The sequence below is a fragment of the Lutjanus erythropterus genome, chromosome 16 (genome assembly GCF_056507025.1).
Source record: "Lutjanus erythropterus isolate fLutEry1 chromosome 16, fLutEry1.hap2, whole genome shotgun sequence".
Taxonomy (NCBI): Eukaryota; Metazoa; Chordata; class Actinopteri; order Lutjaniformes; family Lutjanidae; genus Lutjanus; species Lutjanus erythropterus.
The window spans coordinates 12,533,115-12,558,084 of record NC_139332.1 but is presented as its reverse complement, the minus strand read 5'-3'; the positions used below and the strand labels follow the sequence as shown (position 1 = coordinate 12,558,084).

Sequence of the window (24,970 nt, the reverse complement as noted above, 5' to 3'; positions counted from 1 at the left end):
TGATAAAAGGAGAAAGACTGAGAAAATGATTCAGCTGCTGCAGGATACATCATTTTTTAACTGTTTTAAGGCGATGAATGCCTAAAGCCTTCTTTGTCCAACTTGTTATATAAAATACAGTTAAACTTAGAGGACAGGCCTATGGCCCGACAAATATATGAATTTGAGAGAGACGAAAGGTGAAAACCTGCATTTTTAAAATACATTTGGACACATTTGTTATTTGTTTACTTTTCATTAATATTTTTCCAATATCCTGATTGTATTTATTATAAAGTCTGTTTTTACATAATTCTGTGTATACATATATAAATAAATGCAGTCAGTGTCTCAGATTGACACTCTATGTTTCTGAGTCCTTCTCTTTGCTGCACACAAGGTCTGTGGAGGACTCGACTCTCTGGTCCGAGTCTTTCTCAGTGCTCCACACCAAGTCCCTACAGGTCTCCACTCTGGGCTCCGAGTCATTTTCGTCGTTAGACACAAAGTCCGTGGAGGTGTGAAGCGGTTCTTTGCTGGACGTGTACGCAGCCAGAGCGTCCAGCCCGGCCAGGACGAGTGTCTCCCGGCGGGGATCCCTGCGGCTGTAGCCGAGCCTCTTCAGCGTCCTCCGGGTGGTGGTGAGGGAGATGGGCTTCTCCTGCCCGCTGCTGTTGTACAGAGCCTGGATCTGCACAGTGGTGGCGTGGCTGTTCGCCTCCACCACACTCTCCATCCTCTTCTCACCGCTGTCGTCGACGAGCCGCTTCCTGCCGCAGGAGCCCCGGTGGCTGGAGGTCTTCTGCTTCTCTCGCCATTCCCGGTAAACTCGGGACACTGCGGTCTTTGAGAAGCCCAACAGGTTCACAGTTTCTGAGATGCTGCAGCCTCCGCTGCGGGCTCCAACTATCATCCCCCGCTCAAACTCACTCAAATCCCGACTCTTTCCCATGTATCGCCGCTCAGCCTCAAACACACTGTTCAGGAGCACCGCTTTCACACCAAAACAAAACCTCTTACTCGTATTCGTGTTTTTCTTCTTCTGCTACTACTTTTTCTTCTTATTCCTCTGTTTACTGGCGGATCGCAAAACAGTTTTAAAGGTACATACCGCCACCTACTGTGTGGCAGAGCGGCCTGCACCCACCAGAGAAGTCACATTATTGTTGGAAAAGTTATGATATTCAAAGTCGAAATGTCATAATTACGAAATAAAAGATCGAAATTATGAGTTTAAGTCCCAATTATGAAAAAAATATGTGGAAAATAGTCGTAGGCACACAAACTATGATTATTATTTTAAAATTACCAGCCTGTGTACTGGTTAAAGGTAAAACCAGTAAAAAGTTAAAGGTAAAGCTAAAAAGTTAAAGGTAATGGTAAACTTAATTGCTTATTATTCCCTTTATTTATTCTTATTTATATGTACTATACTATACTACTGGACTGTTTTATTGAATTGTGTGCTTATTGTGCACTTTATTTTGTTCTCTATTGTTACATTTTTTTGGTGTACTGTGTACTCTAATGTTGTTCTTTTCTATTTCTATGGTATTTTAATACTTCAGTGCTTTCTAGATTGTACAGCACTTTGGCAAACCTCAGTTGTTTTAAATGTGCTGTATAAATAAACTTGACCTTGACCGTGACCTGTATGAATCCATGGGGAACGTTACTTAAAACAACAGATTATTTTCAGTATTACTCTTTCAGACCTATCTTTCCTACTTACCTTACTTGAAACCTTAAGGGTATGGTGTTCCTTTAGATCACTGGTCCCCAACCTGGGGTCCAGGCCCCCCTTAGGAGGGCGCCAGAAATCAAAGGGGGTCCCTAGGACTTTGTCTGCTCTGAGGTCCTCAAAATTAATTATACAAAACTCTGTATACCAAACTATTTTGTTTCATTGTGTTCAATTAAAAATAGTAGGCTTCTTAGTGGGCCACAACTCACCATCATCTTAATGCTTTGTTCTGAAGCCTGTCAGGAACAGACTTTCCAACAACACAAGGGTATAGGCTGCTAAAAGATGCTTCAGATGACTAACTGGTGAAGAATGTCCCTGTTCGTACAGTAATTAGCTGTGCTTGCCTTTGGGTAGGCTGTGCTGGCTTCTTCAAGTCTAACAGGAAAATCAGGGCTCACTGGAAAATGAAGGATCAGCTAGATCTGGAAAAATGGAGAGCCCCTGTCGGTATGGTTACATTTGTTTTTCATTATCCCTTTGTTCCTCCTCATCTCAGTGTTTCTATGTTGAAAAACTGTCTTAAAGGAGTACAAGGACCTACTTACTTCTCTGAAGCATGCAAAACACAGAGTCCCATCACTGTGAGCTGCAAAAAAGAGAAGTAAAAGTAGGCCCACAGAGTAATGCACCAGCATTTGAATGAACACTTCTGGTAATCTAGATGTCTTCTACAAAAAAAAAAAATCTTTAAAAAAGTACCACATGTTCCCTATGTGGTATTCTATAACAGAGCCGTCTGCTGCAGGACTTTCAACTGGCAAAACACAAATATTGAGATTACTTGTAGCTTACTCCACCACATTTTAAGTAGGCTTAAATGTAGGCAATTGTGCTATTAACAGATAAAAAAAATCTTGTATGCACAGTACTGTAAGAACTTGGTGAAACCATGTTTCATCATAAACAAAACTAAGTTCAGGTAAAATGATCAGTTCATTCATTACTTAGAAAGATTTGGCATCTACTTTTGCCTTTTTATTTCCCAGCTGAATGATAGAAAGTGATTGTGAATATCATACCACTTTTTCTACATTTACACATGAATGGTCTGTCTTGTTTATTAGTTTTTCTTGGCTTGTTTTTAAATGTTTTCAGTGGACATCTTTTAAGCAAAGAGACCGGTGAAGGATCTGCTTCCTCTGCCACTGTGTGGCACTGCTTTTTTCAACATTCAGACATGTGCAGATCACTCCGCCTCTTGGCACATTACCTTACTCTTAAAGACACCTGGACCCAACTGCGTTTGGATGTCATTTCAACAGCAGTGGCCATTCTTGTCAGCATTACTGTGATTCTTGTGTTTGCTACACTGATTTGATGAGTAAATAATTTTATACCGTTTTATAGAAATTCAACGCCAGGTTAATGTGCTTGCTGGTTAGGAATAAGTTAGCTTATCCATTATATCACCTACAACATGTGGTCATACTGCTGCAACGTGTAATTGTAATTTCAATTTCTTATTTATCTGTGTTGACACTGCTTGAGATTCCCCACCTCCCACTGAGTACACCAAGATACCAGGACCTTTTGTGTTTTAAATGATCATGTGTAGACCTCTTAACAATGGGAGCATCTTAATACAAAACTCTGCAGAACACCCCTTATGTGAAACACATCCTAGGGAGTCGGTGCCGGTACCTGACAAAAGAATGTGAAAACACTCTGAGTAGGGTACCGACACCTCCAGCAGACAAAAGGGTGTGAAACACACCTTAGGGGGCGTTCCTCAGGCATAAATATTTAGGTCTCCCCATGTTCAGGGTCTTTCTTCACTCTGACCGCTGGTGTGCTGATTGACCTTCTTTGCAAAGAAAATAAAAACCTTGTCGGTCGTCAGAAGTCTCTATTTCATTATTCACCAGTAGGAGAAAATTTCCACAACAAACGTGAATAACAAGGATAAAAATGTACAACCCAGGACTTTGAACACTTTATGTAAATTCCTCACCTTTTGGCAAACTCACCATTCTAAGTTCAAAACAAGAAAAAACAGTCAGCAACTACATTGTTGTGGATCTGATGAGAAACTGGGTGGGGGGTTGGGGATGAAGGGTGTTCAGTTCACAGTATTACCTTATGTAGGTAATTATCTGGCCAGTACCATCAACAAAGAATACAGTGTCTTTATAGACACATGAAGTGTTGATATGAGTTTTGCACACTCAAGTAAACAAGTTAATCTAAGTACTGTGGAACAAGTGTGTCTGACATGAGAGCAGTGACTTGAAGAAAATGTAACAATGAGGATTTTGTGTTTCAAAAGAAACCATAAGCAGCAACAAGTGACCATTCTTTTCTGTGGTTTGTTTTCTTTTTCAGTGGACATTAATGTGCCATAGTTGATTTGAATTTCAACTTCAAGTTCTCCAATAAACTCAGTGAACTTATAAACATGAGTTGAATGAACATAATGTACAGAGTTCAATCAACTTATTAAACTGAGAGTGTAAAGAAACACGATGAGTGTATCCCAGCATGAGCAGCTGCAGCTCTAAGTTCTTTGTGTGAAATGAAAAACTCACTTTTCAAGCTTGTTTTCTCATATACAGCTGAATTAATATCAAGTTTGACTAGTAAAGTTTATTTGTTTGGATCTTTACCCAATTAGATTTGAACTTATTAAAATTACAACAAATACTTAAGTTTTACTGGGTGATTGTTCTCTAACCACTGAGCATGAAACAAAATAGTAAATAATTGTTGTTCTTTGTTTTGTTGGTACATTAGACTCAACAACTGCTTCTTGTCACCGTCCTAGGTTGGCTTTGCAATTTTTTTGATTATTTTTGCTTGTTTTAGCATAATTATATTATATAGAATACTGAACCCATTCATAAACATGTATTTGAGATTAAGCAGCGTTGCAAACTACAACCACAGTGTGAAGATATGACACAGAAATGCCAGAGACCCAAATTTTATGTCACACATATTTAGTGGCAGCTGTTAAACATGTGTGGATGCGCTGCTCAAAAAAATTATGATAATGTTTCATCTTTGTCTTCTACTGCCTCTATAAATAAGGCAAATAACAAATAATCAAATGATGATTTTTCCCCTTAGGTGCCCTCTAATTCAAAAAGATCATAACTTAAAATGAAATATATGACAGAAATATATACATAATAACACAATGTTGTAATTATTATGTCATAATAATGACATAATAATTACAGGGGTCTTTTAGTGGAGGGTTATTCAAACTGACTAGAAGATCTTTCTGGAAAACATAAAACAAATGTGATTTATATGTGTTGTGGAATTTGCCTCACTTGCCTCACTAGCTCTCAGATTGTTCCCTGAGTCTGTCTTTATATGGGTGACAACACAGTCGTGAAGGGTCCAGTCATAGGTCATCTAACCTGAACAGGCACACTAGTAGTTGGTCACTCTGCACAACTACAGTCCACAGCTGCACAAGTAGGAGAGTAGTGCATCCCCCAGATACTTTCTCCTGAGGTCCCAAGGTTATGGCTTATCAGGCAGACAGACTGTCTCCACATTCTCTAGCAGGGCACAATACATGAGCAAGGCCGACAGATACAGTGATTTAGAGCAAAGAGGTATGCATAGCTTCTTGTTCTGCACTTATGCCCAATAGAATTTGTGTACACATAGATAGACACATCAGGGCCATACATGGTGTCGTGTCAAATTCCAGGGAATGTCAGAGGATAGTTAAATACCTTCACTCGAGAAGTAACCTTCAGAATTGGGTTGGCAGTCACAATATTCTCAGTGTATTGCTAATCTGAATTCTCCTCGATTGAGCTTCATTAAATACTCCTGTGTAAGTAATCTGGGACTCCCGAACTCTTCTTCAGTGTCTGAGTGAACCATTCTTAAGAATTTCCACTACAATATGGTTTAAGTTTTTAGAAGGAAGGCTTTCCTGTGAATACGAATTACACTTTCATTGTTTTTTTCAATCAGCTGCTCTGAAGATTTGAAGAAAAATTACTTTTTTTCTGTCTCAGCTTTGACTTTTTACACTATGATATACTGTGGTTAAAGTGAAGAGGGATGAAAACAAATGTCCATTACACAAACACACACATACACAGAGAGTGTACTGAACACATGATTTATCATTATTTAGGTAACATTTTACAAAAAAATGAATTTGTAAACACAGGTTCTCTTAACAAAGCTTTCCCACAGTAATTAAGGCAAAAAAAAAATCTACTAACATTTCAAATATTCTTTCTTAATTTCTCAAACATAAGTAAAATATCTTTACATTACATTGTAAATACCTGAGGAATTATGACTCATAACTCACAGTGACTGGCCATAAAATATCTTCTTTCTCTCTAAGTCCTGCTGTGAGTCTTGTAAGTCTTTGATATTACTGTGCATAGTAAATCATGTTTGATCATGACATTAAAATGCATTGATCACTTAATGAACAATCATACACACACACAGTCAGAAAGTAAAGTGCAACACACTTGGCCCTTCACAAAAACTCTACTGATTTTGTGTCCAGGGGTCTGATGTTAAAGCACTCCCTCCAGTTTCAGAGCCCAGGCATTTCCAGCAGATGCTGGCATGGCGGGCAGAAGAATCACCAGTCCAGCTGTTGGCGTCACTGGTGCCCACTTCAGTGCTACATCAGGATGGTCCAGAAGTGTCACCTGTGGATGTAAAGGAGTAACGTGTGGAGTTCAGGATCATCACAAATGAACGTGACTGTAATTAAACTTTATAAGCATGAGGGTCTAAGACTTACCTTTGTGGCTGCAGACCACTTTGGTGTTGTGAGCTGAAGAACTTGTTTGGACGGCCAGCCAAGGATTATGGCATAGACTGCTTTGTTTTTGGCAGTGTACCTATAATAAGAGCAAAGAGTGACTAAAGTCAAACTACTACAGGCTTTGCATTATTTTACATCATAAAATCACAAGCTGTTGCTAAGGAGAGACCAGGGATGTGTGGACTAACTTGCTTACGGTGTGTTCAGACAGAAAATCATGGAAATTTTTGATTGGAGTAGATTATATACAAAGTTAAAGAGAATAGATGCAAAAATCATGTCATTCACTCAATTTGAAAATATTAAAGGGGCTACAACTGTAGCTAGTGGCCCTCAGCTGACTTGAGTCAGGTGGACAGGGATGTCTGCAGAGGATTAATGATTTACTTACAGCCAAGACAGAATTGGTGATGAACAAAGTCTTGAGTTTGAAGTATGTTTTATGAACAAGTTTGTCTTAGTCAGGTAAAAAAGAGAAACTTTAATCTAGAAGTGTACAAGTTATTACAGATCATGGGTGTAAAAATCCTTATTTTCCTGACATTTTATGAGTTTATTTTGCTTATTTATTAGACAAAAAACAAAACAAAAAAACGCTAGGAGAGCTTGTGAAAGTCTCCAGCTGGAACCGCAGGGGACTCAGCCTGTTGCCTCACAAAATGATATTACAACACAGGACAGGTTAGGGCTAGCTGGTTACCATGCTAACTCTAATAGATATCTCTGCAATACAATACATAGGCATCTTTAACATGATGCCATAACTGTTTCCTTTTCACATTCTGTTGATGTTGTTAGTTAGTTTATTTTTTGAATGTTTTAAATTAATATTCTGGCTTTATCTTGGATACTGCACCTTTAAACCTGAGAGAAAAATTCACGTGTTCACTTAAAAGAAAATTCACTTCTGGGGGAATAAACACCCTGAGTCACACCACATTCTGCTCTGATGTAGACCTGTTCATTGGTGGTAGGAGAGCTCAGAGTTTGTTTTTCAACTTTTGTCATAGAGCAAAACTTTGGGACGCCTGTACATCGACTGGTGTGCAGGAGGAGACCATGGGTCAACAGTGCAAAGCAAAAAGACTCACGCACACTGTCTTCTGCCATTGCAATCAAAGATTTAACAACGAGGTGTTTTGGTTTTATTGAAAGATTGTTATTAAATCTTTGATTGCAAGAGCAGAAGTGTGCAAGAGTCTTTTTTTTACTCTGTTCTTTAAACTTTTGGGATGAAAGTGGATTGTTCACTCTCACTTCCCAAACTGTCTGCAGCAGCAAGCCGCAGAGGAGCTGACCTCAAATGTCTGTACCAGTACTGTAGACAGTCTCACTTCTTTGTTCATGTTGACTGCTGAATGGAGGAGAATTGTACTTTAACATTTCTTCATGAATGTACAGATGAGAGGGTAAAAATAAGAAAGAATGGAGGCAAAACAGGAAGAACAGAGGCTGAACTTAATACAAACGCACACACACAGCCGGTTCCTGCTGCTGCTCATTAGCTGTTAGCTAGTTGGTCATTAGCTTATGGCTGTATTCTGGCTATTTGGGGCAAATAAAAACACTCATGCAAATGACGCAAATAACGACAAATGTTCCCAAAATTATCCCACTGTCAAACTAACAATAACACTAGGCCAAATTTTCTCTTCTGTCAGTCTGAGCACAACATTAGTCTGCTGCCACTGCGACAATTAAAAAGAAAGAGAAAGAGAAAATCAGCATCTCACCAGACAGTGACAGTGCTGTTCTCTGTCTGGACCCTCCAGGCTTTGGTACCATAGATGGCCTCTCCATTAATCCCCAACCAGGCACCAATTCCCCTCAGCCTCTCTTCAAACACCGGGGCAATCATGCCATCTGCCATTGGTCCAACGTTCAGCAGGTAGTTACCACCCATTGCCACCACATACACCATGTCCTGAGGACAGAGAGTGTTAGATTAACGCAGGATCACAAAATAACTGGACATCCATCCATCCATCCATCCATCCATCCATCCATCCATACATCCATCCATCATCCATCCATCCATCCATCCATCCATCCATCAGCTGTAGGTGATGACCTACTGTGGCCTCCCACCTGTATGATGGACGGCAGGTCCATGACCTCGCTGAACTTCATGTTTCTCCGGTAGCCCCAGGACCGGGTGTCGATGGACTGACATTTCTCCCATTTGTGCTTGGGAAGTTCGCCAGGTGTGTACCTGTCAGCACAGTTGTAGTAGCCTCCATGTTTGCAGTAGCAGCCTTTACCCCACCTGTCATTGGTGACCACCACATCCTGAACAAACACAAACATTTCAGAAGTCAGCATCTCACATTTAATATGCAGAACTCCTAACTGACTGAGAGTGATACATCACTATGTGACATGGCATGCCATTTTGAGCTGAACGTCTGTCAATCACCCCGTTTTCCATTTATTCCTGTCACATGCGTTGGGAGGCACTACAAAACGGTTGATTCATTGAGTTGAAATAAGGAGTTATCTATACAGTACCCCCCTTTTTTTTCTCCAAGTGAGTAAATAAAATAAATAAAATATTTGCAGTTTGCATAATAATAATAATCCCTTTTTTAAAGCAACTGGAGATTCGATCGTCACTAAGTACAATCCAACGTGATGCTAGCATTCAGTTAGGACATGATGTAAGATTCAACTTAGAGGGAGAAATTGGAATAGGCCCACATCATGTTAATGAATGACCTTAATTATGGTATTTTGCAACTTGGACCCTATTTACTCATATTTTCATGTGTAAGTGTCTATGAGGACAATAATTTGGGGAACTGGTCCAGTATTGAAGGAGATTCCAGCAGATTCCGTTGAAAAACATCATTTTATCATTGTCATCTCTCAGCTGTTCCAACAATCATAAACTCTGATTTTTTTTGTCATTCACTGAGGTAGATGTGAAAATATCAGGGGAGGAGTGAGAGGGAGGCTGGAGTAGGATAGTGTACAGCCAGAAAATTTTAACCTCTTCCTCTGTGAATAAAGGATTTATTTCAGCCAAATAAACAGAGTTGGTGATTGTTGGAACAGTGGATAGTTGAGTCAAAATGTTTCTGGTGAGTTTTATTTTGTTTCTGTTGAAGATAAAGATGGCAGCACTAATTGCAAAAGGAGTCTGGTGTGTAATGGAAATTCTGTTTGACTCTTGTGTAACCTTTTGTCTGTGTATCTGTGTCGAACTGTTCATGCAAAGTGCAGCTTGACTTAAAGGTAATGTTTTGTCTGCGTATCTGTGTCGAACTGTTCATGCAAAGTGCAGTGTGGCACACTGACCTGAATATAATCATTCAGTCTAAGCCTGTCAGTTGCAAAAACCAGCGGTTTCAATGGATGCACTTTGACATGTGCATAGTTGCCCATGAGGTTTACAGTGTAGCTCAGTTAAGCAGAATGTGATGAAAGAAACACGCTCTGATGAAACCTGTCATGGTGAATGCTCCCCCCACCTTAACTGGGCTGTCGTTGTAAAGCCAGGCTAGAAACTGGGTGGAGTTCCAGTAGGTGTCTGGTGCTTCCCAGTCGCCGTCAGACCAGATCAGATCAGGTTTGTAAGTCATCACGAGGTCCACTAGCTCGGGTAGAGTCTTTAGGGCAACAAAATTCTGAGTTTTGAATCCAGAGGTGCGGTCCATCAAGTACAGGGGATGGAAAAATTCATACATAGAGTGGTAGAGACCCAAGTGCAGTGACCTGTTGGCAGAGAAATACAAGTGAATATTAGCTGATTAGCCCCGTTTTTATATCAGTTATTTCTAACTTCATTTATTTAAGATTCAGAAAATTTCCTACAGTTTGTGAAACATTTTCCTCTATAAATCAATCATTATTTATGTCATATCTTATTGTTACAAGTATAATTTAGGTATAATTAAATGAATGCACATGTAGCATCCTCATCGTGGTCTCCTCACCTCTTCCTGATTGCCGCAGACAGTTCTCCCACCAGGTTCCGGTGAGGACCTGTATCCACTGAGTTCCAGTTCCAGGACACCGCCGAGGGCCAGTTTGTGAATCCTTCATGGTGTTTGGTTGTGAACACCACGTACCTGTAAATACATGTACACATAAAATTACACAATTGTGGGAACAAGGAAGCTACAAAAGAAGGAGGGTTGTTACATCATCATCATAATAATAATAATAATCATGGTTCAACAATAAGGCTTGCCCACTTGCCTGGGGCAGGTAAAATGCCACGTCAGGCAAGTAAATCTAAAAAAGAATTAAACTATTTTGATTCATGATGGATTATTTATGGTCAAAGTAATTTTTATTGCGCAAATGCTCAGCCCAAAGACATTCAGTTTACTGTCACAGGGGAGTAAAGACACCAGAAAATCTTCAGATTTAAAAGCTGAAATCAGAGTGTTTGGACATTTTCTTCAGATGAAGTGATTACCAAAATGATTGATGGTCAATTAATCGAGTAATTGTGACAGCTGTATTACATACTTTATAATTTTGTGTGGAGAAACAGAAGACATTGAGTTAGAAAGTCAGGCTTAATGAACTCATCTGAACATGGTGGCTGAACTTCCTTGAACTTTCCAGCCTTAACAATACTTTCAAGATAACCTGGATTAAATATTTTTTTTTTAGAAAACACAACTTCAATGTGGAAATTTATTCCAAATGACCTGTTCTCAAAACTTGGATCTGAAAAATGTATATTACCTTGCAGTTACAATGTTAAAAAAAAAAAAAATCCCCTTAAAGGTGCCCTGTTGAGCTTTCGGAGCAGCACTTATAGGAGTATCTGTTTTGTTAGTATCTGGTGCAGGAGGATACACCTACATGTCTGCACATAATGACACAACACTGTTCTATCAATGGTATAATGCTGTTCTTCTTATACATAGTTGGCCGCAGTGCCAAGAAATGTAGGAGTCTTTCAACAAAGACGGTAAAGGAAAAGACTGCTAGCAAGCAAACATCAGCAGTGCAGATTTCAAAATTCTTCAAAAATTCACTTTGCAAAGGTTTAATGCTTAAGGAAATGCATTTAACACATTTATTAGTTCTCAGGGATACACACAATGGATTTTAGTGAGAATCTGTGAATGAAAACAACTTTGTTTACACGTATATCATTAGTCTTGGAAAACTGGTTTGTCATTTGGTTGATTGGTTACTCAGTTCTAGCGGTCGTGTGAATGTTGTAAACATGTATGGTATTATATACCACAGAGGGAATATGCTTTAGTTTTTGACACAGTCATTTCTGGTGTTGATCTGTTTCTCCTCTAAAAAGAACAATAATAATGGTGATACATGGACTCTGTTTCAGGAAGAAATCATTTCAGCTCCAAATGTAGTTTCCTACTGGAATAAACTTCACACCTAGAGAAGAAAAAAAACAGGTGCCTACCTTCTTAACATCTAACTATAAATAAAGTTAAGGAAGTTACTTTTTAAATGCGTCACAGGTTTTGTCCCTCTGTGACTTCTACAAAGATATAAAAAGGACATTGATGTTGACAGCTCTTTTGGTCAACTGCTTCCAGAGTCCAAGATTTATTGTGTCAACACACATATTTTTTAATGGCAAGATGTCTGCACATGTTTTTGAGATTTTTTTTAAAAAACTTTTTTTGTACTACTTATTGCTTTCCCATCATATATCTTTAAATTATCCACTCATAAACCATCTTTCTTAATTACCGAAAATTAAATCAAACTTTTAATCAATCCTATATTCTAAAACTACAAAAGCTATCAAAACCTTGAATTTATGTACCCTGTATGACATTTTTATGAACTGATCTATAGTTTCTGTCAGTGTTCTGAACAATATGTGCATTTTCTATGTGTTTATCTTACCGTTTGTCAATGAAATTAATAGAGCCTGAATGACATATCGCTTGACCAATACTATTGTCCCTATATTGTCCTATGACAGCTTTATTAACCTATATTAGAATCTTCTTAATAAAGGTTTAATATATACATATTTTTGCTCTATTTATGTTTTTTATTTAGAGTTACTTCTAATTATTTAAACTGCCAACTGGTTCAGTGCCCTGACATTATTTTGGACAAATTTGATTTTATTTTTTTCTTTTTAGCTCAGTACATGACAAACATATTATTGTTTTGCAGGAGTGCAGGAATTTGTTTTGTATTATGGAGGCAGAGCACAGCACATGAAGAAAAATAAATACAGAAGTCTAGAAGGAAAAAAAAAGAAAGAAAACATGTAAGCAACAGAGAGAAAACATGTCACACATACTTCCTCATACATCACTCCTCAGGATCACATAATCGCAGAGTGAATTACCTCCTCCATTAAACCTTTCATTGCAAAAAAAATGCAAAAAAATATGTTTATGTATATCTATGTCCAGTATATAATAAATAATAGTCATCATCAGCCCCAAAAGTACAGTATCAGTCTGAAGCTAAAAAACAAACAAACAAACAAACAAACAAAAAAACAGAAAACAAAAGTGTGCCATCATCAAAATGTGTCACGCGCCACGCGACTTCCTCCTATTATTGGTTCCTGGTCTTGTGACAAAGTCTTGACATTTGAGAGACACTGACTGTGCTGAGTAACATTAATGACTGTACTGTGATTATTATGTCCTAAAGATTGTGTAAGTAAGAATATAGACACGATGAGAGCTGCGGGTGTAGTTGTGGCTGACCAAAAGCCACACAAGATGAAGATACTAGATGTCAGATAATAAAGATCCAGCATGTTTGAGGCAGACAGGTAAACAGCTGATAATCCTACCTGGCTCCAGAGGCTTGGAATAACTCTGCCCAGCTGTCCGGGTCGAAGAACTCCGCGTGAAACTGAGACGCGAAATCCGCATATTCAAACCCCGGCGGGTAGTTTTTCTTCATGAACTCAACCTCCGGTGCTCGCTTGGACTTCCACCAGTACCAGAACCACTCGCTGAACTGGCCGAAGGCGGGGACCGAGAAGACCCCCCAGTGGATGAAGATCCCGAACTTCGCCTCGTCGTACCACTGCGGCAGGGGTCTGGCGTCCAGACTCGTCCAGTCCGGGGTGTACCGAGCTGTGTGTCCGGGTCCCAGCAGGAGCAGAGGGATCACACACATCACAGGGACAATCGGTGTAGGTCGCATTTTATTAAGCAACATGATCCCTGGCTGGCAGGACTACAGACTCTCCTGCTTCGTCTGTAGTGTTTATCAGCAGGCAGGTGACTACCTATGATCCTGTGATCCTATTCATTTTACTGTCCATGCACCAGGCTCTGCCTCTTCCTGTCTGCAACATGTTGATTGTATTTAGATGCTGGTGGAGGAAGTGGTCGCCCTCTGGTGGTACAATCAGTGTGGCCAGATTGATTTGATTTTTCCCAGTCTAATGGGTGAGTAAAAAACAGAAGCAAAAAAAAAAAAAAAAGTTTAACTGTTTTCTTAATGCCTTTAAACAGACCTTGTCTATGTATTTGGTGTGGGTATAAGTTGTCAAACAGCAATATTGGGCTTTCTTGGCTTAATTGTTGAGTGTCTATAGGCTTAAATAGCATAATTGTGATCAGATAGACATCCAGAAATTTAACAAAACTAAGCAAGTAAGGACCAAAAGTATTTTTTTAGTGTAGGCATTTTGTGAGAAAAAAAAGGGGAGATCTTTACACAAAATAAAAGAGAAACTCTTACAAATGTTTACTAATCATAAAGGTGTTTCTTAACCATATTCTGGTACCACATTTTCACCTCCTAAAATATTTAAATCAACATCACTGTATCAGTATACTTGTGTAGAGAGGCAATATACATCACTTTAAAACAGCACTTTCATATTACTTTCAAAATTTTCATGACTGCCAAATTGAAACTAATGTTTTCATTGCAAAAACAATGCATGAAAACAAACCCACTGAGTCATTTTGACACACTTATGCATCTAAGGGTTAAGAATTTCCTTTTGCACATTCACTGTACTGCATCCAAATCTGTGTCTCATGTAAAAGACAAGTTTCTGGGTGACTGTGGACAGCACTGACCCCTTTGTGTGGACAGCAGACAAGAAGATATTCACAATTCATTTTTTAAACATTAGCATCCATGGGAAATGTAGGTATCACCAATTTCAGTATTTTTTAACACTTTGTTCTTCTTATATTTATTAAGACTTTTGATGTTACAAATAACATATTTATGAGACTAGAAGAGCTGAAGGAGGTTCTGTTGTAATTTGTGTGGAGTCATGTCATATAATGCCTGTACTATAAGAAAAATGGCCTAAATAATACTATAACATCCATCACGCTTTCATTTGACTCGATATTTACTGATTTTGTACAATTCAAAAAAGAAAAAGAAAAACAAAAGACCAGAAAACAAACATTTAATTGACCTACTTATGTTGTAAGGTAGCCAGCTGAGGCAAAAGTCTGTGATTTCAGTGAATAGTGGCACAGATTTCTAAACAATGAATATTCATTTTTTCCTGGAGGTTCCTCAAACACCAGAGGGCTGTAAAGGGCGCTTTTTGTATCACAGTAACGGTGGCTGATCACCTGATGCAAATCCCATGACAGACAGTGGGGAATATATATACATCAGCAGAATAGAAAGTGTCTACACGTAGAAAAGCACATAAACATAAGTACACAAAGTGTAATAAAGAGGGAACATGTCCACAATTACACAACACATTTATTGCAACAACACCCACAATGGCCCCATTATAACCACAATTCGTCTGTGAACAGGAATCTGTTTGGAAAAAACAAAACATTGAACAGGGTATTTTGTCAGTAAAGGTAGAAAAATCCAGATAACTGCTACTTTGACAGTCATATTCTCTACATGTGCAGCACAGCAGTTATCATAGTTTTGTTTTCTGTTTAGTCTTTCATTTTTGTTTTTAATTCAGTTTAGCTTCCAGAGTGGGTACTGGCAGGATTTAAGAAGGTCAGAATAGGTATTACAATGCAAACACAACTCTTTGTGAAGGCAAATGACTCACAGTCATGTAGACAGCCCCCTTTTCAACCAAGCCACTTCAAGGCTGGTGCTAAATTTTGAACTAGTTTTTCCAGTTTTGACAGCTTAAGAACTTGAACTTGGCCGGTGAAAACTGGTCTGACTTCGCTGGTTGAGAGCCGAGAACTCTTTACATCAGGGGCTGAGGACGGGATTATCGTGACCAACAAGATTGGCTAACACTCTCAACCATCATTTTTAAGAAAAACAGAGCCAGGGGAGGGGAACCAGTGTAGCATTTAGTCTGCCTAATCCAAAAGAGAAAAAGAGAAATAGCGGCAATTCAGTTGTCAATGGAGACACAACTGTCTCCTTGCACTGCGTCCTCAATAAATATATGCAGCAACGCCCCCTCATGCTGGCTGCGTGGGCAAACCAAATTAAGGAAGACTAAAATTTCCTGTATATTCTTAATTTAATTTAGTTAGTTTTGTAAGTACCCAATATTGTTTTTTTATAGTCTCATTTTTATTTTTATTTCAGCTCATTAAAGCGTTTTAGTTAACTATAATAACCTTGGAGCACATACAGAGAAATTTGGATTTGATTAACTGTTCAAAGACATGTGCAAGAAATTATAGACCACATTTATGATTTTAAAAACAAACAAACCAAGAAAAAAAAAAAACAATCTATTTTCTGCCAGGCAAATCACTGGAGCAAAATATCTCCACCAATCAAAATCAACAGATAAGATTGTCTCACAGTAATAATTTAACATCAATGACAGTATGGCCACAGATAACCAGAACAGTAGAACGGTTTAAGGAACGGGTTTCTTCAGAGGGCAACACATTCACAGTGTGTGACCTACATCAGAGCAGGCAACCAGCTGCCTCTCAAGCATCTGTTTCTCCACCAAGTCCTCCACTCTGCCAACCTCCACCTCATCCACGTCGTCCATAAAACTAGACCAATCCGTGCCCCCGTCTGCACGTTCCATGGGCTCTGGTTGGCTGGCGGGGTGAACGGGGGCGGAGTCGTCGTGCGTGGTGGTCACGCAGTTGCAGCTGTCGCAGATGCCGAAGCGTCTGAGTCCTGGTGAAACGCTGGATCCAGTAAAGGTTCTCCTGCAGCTCTTACACGACACTGGCCAGTAGTGCCTGTGGACCTGTCGACGGACAACACAAAGTCAATCATTCTGCACAGAAAACACCAACATTTAGATTATTAAAGGAGAATAACAACAATATAGGAGCCAAACGATTTATTGCTCTCATTATACTTCCTTCACTGCACACAAAACACAAGCAAACAGAATTTAACAACACTAACAGCACTCAATTAAAGAGGAAGGAGGCTAAGTGCTGTTTACAACTAACTGCTAGCAATTACTGGCTTTAACTGGTTTGTCCAAACTATTACATCTTAACCATGTATTATTGACTTAGGGATGAAACAATTACAGGTTTCACAATAAACTATGATAAAATTCCAGACCACTGGTATTACCATTTCAAATTTAATCATCATTAGAGCCATGCTGGCTCAGACGCAGGCACAGCATGGGGTTTGTTTTGCATCTATGAAAACAGTGACACTGCAATGGATATGTTACCATTTCAAAATTATTGATAGGTTTTCAATAAAAAACTTGGTGAAATGATTTCAGTGCTACTTTTTGAAAATTTCCGCACATTTTAACAAAACCGCAATACAACTAGGGATGCAAATTTTTGGGTATCTCACAATTCAGTTCAGAATCAATTCTTGATTGATGAATTGAATGATTGAATTTTTGTTCTAGTATACTCTGTGCCAAACCATTTACCGGTGTCCTTAATCCACTGAAATACAACATGAAACGTAACTGCCAATTAAAAGGCCTGTAGCCTTTTTATTTTAAAAAGTGAACAGCATTAACTAATGAATTCAAAGCCATCACTGTCCAAGACGCAGAGCAGGTGAAGGGGTTTTGATATGAAACAGACTGAGCAAAGAGTGATCTTCATCGCTACAGAGTTGGTTTTAGTTTGTTTAATGCTGCAGTGTGTGTCGTGGTCAGCTGGTCTTGATTGTTACTGCTAATCGCGGATCTGCTACTCCCTTTACGTTAATCTTTGAGGGACGATGTAGAAAGTATTTACATTGTACTTCACATTCGTCTCACAAAGATAATTATTTAGCTATTAAATCAAAACATGATTTAACGCTCGCCTGTGCACACTGCAGATTGTCCATGTTGTTCACTGACATTTAAACAAACATTTTTTGCCTTTTGCAAATCGATTCAGAATCTTACACATCCATATCATGATGCATCTAAGAATCGGGTACTTCACCCACAACAATTAATCTGTAAAATGCAACAAGGTAACTGCCACTAGGAAATTCCATATTACAATTTAAAGAAAAAGAAACAAGTGATTTTTTTTTCTGGTTACCAACATATGGCAGGAATTCTTAGATCCATCCATAATTTAAAAGAATAGGGCTTCATGAAAAAAGTCATATTGCAATTATTTTAACCAAAATTGCATGTCTGTGAATATTCTCATTCATCCAGGTCATGGTATTCGTATCAAGGTTACAGGCACAGGGAAAGGTCCTGGGGTAGGACAGAACACCCCAAGGACACAACACCCAGACACAAACTAGAAAATGTAGTTTATGCCATCCAGTGTAGTGAGGAGTGCACAGACCTGTACATTTGAGAGACAAAACAACTGCTGAATAGGCGCATGGCACAACACAGGAGAGCCAGTTCCTCAGGTCAGGACTCAGCAGTCCATCTACATCTGAAAGCTACAGGACACTCCTTTTAGGATGACAATGTCCGTATTTTGGCCAGGGAAGACAGATGGTTTGAGAGAGGAGTGAAAGAGGCCATTTTTTTTTAACCTGGAATGGCCATCTCTCAACAGAGGAGGAGGTCTAAGGCACAATTTATCTGCCACTTACAATGCAGTCTTAAGATCACTCCCCAGGCAGTTGGATACCGACCTGAAACCATGTGACCCTAACAAGTCACATGATAGCAGAGTCCTTAACGACTCTCATTCACACCTCCCCCCAGGTGAAAGTCAAGAGTCACACAATGGAGGGATGGGCACATGAGTCACATGCCCCCATAGGTGCTAACGGCCCCATTAGGTTTAATACCTGAACTCCCAAACCAGTCAGGCAGAACTGAAGAAGCCTCTTGGATGAGAGGCAAACATCTTCAAGAACTCTATCAAGTCCAGTTGCCTACTACAAACCTTGATATGAACTGAAATTGCATGTTTAATATTTGATTAGAGGGAATGCATTACAATTTTCATTTCTACTGAAAAAAAAAATCGTGATGATGTGACATTTGTTGACATCTGCATTTCTGCAGCACTACAGTACTTCACTGTAATTTTTCCTTTTTCAAACAATTGTGATATGGTTCTGGTTCTGCCATGACAATATCTAGCAATAGTCAACAGTATTGCAATTACTTGTGCAGCCCTAGTGACAATATATCGAATATTGCAATTAAAAAATGTCTTTATACCATCTGGACTGTGACACTACATGTTTAATTAATGTATTATTTTTATCTTATTTTACAAAAGAACTACCACTGACTGCTCCACTGTTTTTGTTTTGCATTTGTCCATAATTTCAGCACTCATTGCCAAAGACACTTTTTTGCACACTTTTTTTGAGGTCTTGAATGAGCACTTAAATTATTTTTTAATAGCTTTGTTACTTTCAATACTATAATTAAAATATATGTTTTAAACGTGGTAAAAAGAAAGTATGAAAAAGTATTGTATCGGAGGCCTACACGTCAAAAAGCAGATTAGATGTACAAAAGTTACAAATCTTGGCTGATTATGTTGCAGTCACACTGCTGTGTTCTTACACTGAGGGCGTGGCTGCGAAGGTGCTCCTGTCTTGTGAACCTCTTGCCACACATGGGACAGGGGAAGGGCCTCTCTCCTGTGTGGCAACGGATGTGTCTCTTCATGATTCCCTTCTGCTTGGCAGTGTACGGGCAGAACGGACACTTGTGGAGTTTCACTGGCATTACCAAAACATCACCTGCAGGGGGGGAAAGAGGCCAACTGTTCAGATTTACCTCAAGAGGGCAGCCCTGCAAACTGTGCTGCCTTACTCTTCTGCTTGAGAATGTATTGTATACAACGTAGGTTATGTCCCAGGTGTCTTAAATTGCATCCCTGCGTCCCTCACTTGCGTCCTTTTCTTGCGTCTTAGTTCCTCCCACTGCAGGGTCATGGAGAGACACAAGGAAACGATGCAAGGAGAGAGGACACTAGGAAATGTGTTTTAAGAGACATGAGATGTCCCTTCCTGTGAAGCGTCACATGAAGCAACATCCATTTGTGATGACAGCGACAGCCAATCACAGCTGGATCAGCTATCAGTCAGCTTTAACAGTTGTACAGACTTCTGATGGAGTTCGTGTCTACACACACGTGCACTTGTTAATATTAATTAAGACTCACAGCTCTCATCAGTGTCAGAGCAGCAGCCTTTTTGACAAACACCTGCACAGAACAGACCAACCATCATTCTGTATTTATACTGTGACTGAGTCCTGATCGGATGCTCAATTTTTATGAAGCAGGCTATCAGATCTGCAGATGAACTGAAATCTGAACATCACAGACCTGCAATTAACACATTTTTAAGTGGACAGTGAATCAGGAAAGAAATTACATATGAAACTCCAGTCATGTTCTGATGTTTTAGATCAGTCTGATCAGATGCAGCATCCAATCAGTAAATAAAGGGGCGTGTTGACCGGTCAAAAGACTGTGAAGGCTGCTCTCCTGTATCCTCGCTCATAGCTCCTCCAAGATGCCTAGTTGATCCTTGATCCTCAACCCTTGATCCTCCAAGCCGAAACAATAGACTTGGGATGGTCTGCAAGATGGCCGACCATAAAGAACTTTTGGTTCAAGCGAGGAGCGAGGAAACAACAAATAAGAGACCTGTGACCTAACCACTGTGTTAGTTTGAAGACATTTCCTTAAAGGGATAGCTCAGATAATTTGATGTGGTATTGTATGAGGCATTTATTGATAGTGTGTTACCTACAGTAGATGCCAGTTAACATGCCCCCAGTTAGGACGGGCAGGGAGGGGCACCGACATGGAAGCTAAGCAATGAACTGCTGCCGACAGGATCAGTAACAAAAGGTAGTTTAGCCACATATCAGTTTAAGCATACGCTATATTTAGAATATATTCAAGGCTATATTTCACCATCAGCCAGGCTTTTCTGACAGGAAATTGTTGTTATATAAACCAAATATCACTCTCTCCAAACCAACCAAACTCCATAGGTGAAATCAGTTGCTAGTCTACCGCTGCCTTGATCTGTTAGTTTGTTTGTGTTAATGTGCGACTTTGGTGAATCCAACCAAACCTTTTAAAACACCAAAGTCACACAATAACACAAACAAACTAACAGACTGAGGCAGCAGTAGACCAGCAACCCCTTTGTTCTGTGAGATAAAATTATTGATTTCTCCTTTAGAGTTTGTTGGTTTGGAGAGAGTGATATTTGGCTTATATCATGCTGGTTTGCCATCAGATAAGGCTGTCTGACAGCAGACTAAAGTGGTGAAAATATTCTATATATAATGTACAGTTAAAGAAGGTCCATCTAAAAAAACCAAAAAAAACAATGAGATGATAACCAGCTAAAACAAAATTGTTGCTGACCTTTTCCAGTGCAGTACACAGGGTTCTGACACATCAAAAATGTGATATTTTTCTTGCCTTGAATTTCCAGGCTCCTTCTTTTTCAAACTTTATTTGACATCTAGCCAACCAGGCTTTATATTTGGGATCATCAAACCAGCCCTGAAAATGCCTGAAACTAAGTGGTGCTACCTCTAGTCGAATCATTTTCTATTAACATAGTGAATAAATATTAGATTATTATTCACCCATATTTTTGATCTTTTATAAATAAGAGGCACAAACAAAGCTAAAACCCAAATCTGGTGGTCTCTGTCACATTGTATAGCCACTATTCCATTACATGCAATGTTCTAAATATTTTTAATGAGTTTGCCTACCTGACTGTAATGACATGTAGTGAATCATTGTATAAGAGAATTAGGCTTCTTGTGCATTTAAGTCCACACATTCCAGACTGATCAGGACTTTTGCAATTAAGAATCAATAAAACATGTTTTGGGACATCTGACAATAGTTTGTATGATTCGTTAATGGCACCAAACCCCATGGAAAACACTCTGCTTGTATGATCACTTTATTTTTTTAGAAATTCAGAATTTTATATTTATATTTTATATTCTCTGCTTCTCCAAACTGAGTCAACCAGTATCTACCGTAGCTCAAACACTGACTAATGATGAGTACCTCATACAACCCCACATTTAATAATCCAAACTTTTCCTTTAAGCTAAAATAGAAACTTGTGTCGCCATAGACTTTTTACAAGAGCTTAGATTGATCTTGCCATTTACCTGTGTCCTCTCCAAGCCAATCAGTCTGGATCTCCATGATAGATGATCCAACAAACCCTAAGCCTTCATCCATTCTGCCTCCTCCTGTGCTGCTACCTAGTCCTTGGTTAAAACGCTGCCCCCCTCTGTCCCCCAGAGGACTGGGACCTTCACCTCTTGCCAGCATCTCCACCAGCTGCCTGGCATTAAAGGAAGGGCTGTATCCCAAAGGAGAGCGCTCATTGGAGGGAGAGGGACTTGGGGGAAGTAGCCTGCTGTGGTGAGGGTTATGGAGAGGGGGTCCAGGATATGAGGACAAGTCTTTGGTGTCAGGAGATTCCATCAGCTCCTCATCTGGATCATACTCTATCTTAGGATTCACTAACTCTGGGGTCAAAGCAGACGATGAGGAGGATGAGAGGTTTGTCTGGTCCATGTGTCCCTTCTGTCCTTCACTCCCAGATCCAAATTCCTCCCTGGAATGGTAGTCGCTGTCCATGTCCCTGCTGGTGCCCGGAGTTGTGGTGGCAGGAATGGACAAAGGGGTTCTAGCTGAGGTCACGGACTCCGGACCTAAACCTGACCCTCTATCTGCCTCTGCAACCTGCGAATGAGGCTCCACGGCTTCGGCACCACTAGAGATGGTCACAGCAGGAGTGCCACTGTCTGCAGGACCCATCCCTCCATCTTGTGCCTGGCTCTCCTTCTCTGTGTTCTTCTCCTTCTCCTTGTTGCATATTTCCAAAGATGAGCGGATGTATCCCTTACAGAAGTTTACCAGATCAGTCATCTGCAGGTAGCTGGCTGCTGACATCACCTCGATGACATTGCTTCTGTTCAGGGCCAAGCGGCCGGAGTAAAGGAAGTCCAGGATTATAGAGAAGGCATCGGCCGTCACAATGTCCAATGATGCTGTGCTGTAGCGCTGCCCATTATCCTAAAAAAAGGTATATGAAAGATGACTTCACTTTACTCAAAAATACAAATTTTACTGTTCAAAGAACTAGATTGTGAGCCAAATCCACTTTTCCTTTTTCATTATTTTTGAATCTGGCTTGCCTCAAATGTTTCTGACAGTAATAAGATTTAGTAGGAGAAGCAGAGCAATAATATAGTCTAGCTTGATTTTAAAGGATAGTTTTAAATCAAGCTTCTGTGGTAGTATCCGCCTCTGCCTCTCAAAAATGGGACTGTGCAAACCAGCATCTACTGTGGGTAATAAACTGACTTTGAATAAACATCATACAACCCCATAATAAATAATCAAAATGATTCCTTTAACAGATATGTAATTTCTGATTAATTTAAAAACTATATATCTTTGGAGCATACTGAATGTCCTGCTTTCCTATTTTGACAAGTTCAGAAATGTATGGCTCACAAAAACAATAAAGAATCAACTGTCATTAACAAACCAAACCAGTTTACTTACAGAGGGTACAGAGGGTCCTGACTCCCACTATCCACTCATGCAAAGTCATTTATTTCTTATCTTCTTTTTCACTGCTTTCGTGGGAAGTAATCTGTTTATTTATTCATTCAAGGTAAATACATTATCTTAGCTGATTCAAAATGTTTCTAAGAATGGTTGCCCAACATTTCCCAACCTCTCCTAGAAAAAAGAATCACAATGAAGCACTAATATCAGGTATTCTCACCTGCAGATAGTGAACCAGTAGAGCCCGGAAATAGCCGCTCCCAGCGAACAACACATTGCGATGAGCCTTGAAGACACGGCCTTCGACAAGGATGCTGCAGTCACAGAAGAAGTCCCTCTTCCGCTGCTCATTGAGCTCAAACAGCAGCTTTGGCAGGTAGCAAGGCACTTCCATGTCTACACCTCAGTGAGCCCTGATGGAGAAAGAGAGGACAATCATTTATATTGGCACACTAGTGGCAAACATTTCTTTTAAAATTATCTACACACTTTATGATCTTGTTTACACAGACAGACAGTATAAGTAATGTAATGTAATTATTACACTATTAACCGGGAAAGAATTAGTTAACTTGATTAGTTAATACTCATTAGGGTTGTGCACAGTTTTGTGGTACTTCATACCTCTTTATGTTTTCATCCTTGGTGATTTTTAATGTATGTAATGAATGCAGTGCAGTGTTATTATTTTATGTTTTATGTCATCACATAAAAGTCACTCATTCATTTTTCACTACGGCTGGGCAATGTTCAATACCATTAAGAACAAAAAGGATTAACAAAATATTAACAACCAAATTGTCAGAGGGAAAAAATGAGATGATAACTATCAAATAGCGGTCCTGTCTAGAAGAGAACCCCAGAGCAGTGAAACATCTCGCGAGAGTGAGTATTTCAACCGCAACATGATTTTTTCTCTAACTCCATGCAAGTGTTTTCTGTCCGTAAACCTACTCAAATTTTAACCATAGCGATGTCACATTATGACACATAATTAGGTTGTGCAAGGTGCACAACGAAGAGCCATCACCTCCCAGTCTCGCGAGAGCTTCTAAAAATCAAGGGTTCCCATCTACTCTTTGTGTTTGCTTACAAGCTAACTTGTGTGGCTAGCGCCGAGTAGCTAATCTTAGTTGGTGATAAAAAAGCACACTAACAACATCGACCCTATTTTACGAAGCATGTTAACACATACTGAGATAAAAGGGCATATAAATCTGTCTCACCTGTATAATTACGCGACAGAACGTGAGAAAACCTTTATCATAGCAAAAAGATATACATTAGCCTGGCGGAGTCCTCATTAGACACCAACTTCCGCCTTCAGCACCAGTGACGTTTTTCATTTAACCAATAGGTGAGCGACGGAGGTGTAGCCCGTGCAGCCTCGACAGTACATGCACTGAGAGTCCTGGAGGTTTAGTGAACTTGATGTTTGTAAAATCCGTCAATAGCAAATGGTCGAAATTGATGTGTGAACCCAGATGGTAAAACGTAAGACAAATGGTTGCAAGTTCAATCTGCCAGACAGACTTATTGAATTGGATTTAATTTGGTCTACATATAATATAATATGACAATGGGACTCTGAGAAAAAGCAGGATTATCTAGTGGTGAGATCGCAAAATATGGGAAAGT

At 39.5% G+C, this 24,970-nt stretch overlaps 2 protein-coding genes across 2 annotated transcripts; both read right to left on the bottom strand.

Moving 5' to 3' along the window:
- Positions 1-5,797: 5,797 nt before the first annotated feature.
- LOC146312805 (tissue alpha-L-fucosidase-like) lies at positions 5,798-13,743 on the bottom strand. Its single transcript, XM_084738566.1, has 7 exons — positions 13,246-13,743; positions 10,421-10,555; positions 9,956-10,199; positions 8,574-8,774; positions 8,219-8,409; positions 6,462-6,561; positions 5,798-6,366 (listed from the first exon to the last, which is right to left on the bottom strand). The coding sequence occupies exons 1-7, from the start codon at positions 13,617-13,619 to the stop codon at positions 6,229-6,231; spliced, it is 1,383 nt and encodes a 460-aa protein (XP_084594692.1). The 5' UTR covers positions 13,620-13,743; the 3' UTR covers positions 5,798-6,228.
- A 2,185-nt stretch (positions 13,744-15,928) lies between these two features.
- Positions 15,929-24,676, bottom strand: zbtb8b (zinc finger and BTB domain containing 8B). Its single transcript, XM_084738565.1, has 5 exons — positions 24,559-24,676; positions 23,553-23,745; positions 21,916-22,831; positions 19,315-19,493; positions 15,929-16,590 (listed from the first exon to the last, which is right to left on the bottom strand). The coding sequence occupies exons 2-5, from the start codon at positions 23,724-23,726 to the stop codon at positions 16,276-16,278; spliced, it is 1,584 nt and encodes a 527-aa protein (XP_084594691.1). The 5' UTR covers positions 23,727-23,745; positions 24,559-24,676; the 3' UTR covers positions 15,929-16,275.
- Between the last annotated feature and the right edge of the window lie 294 nt (positions 24,677-24,970).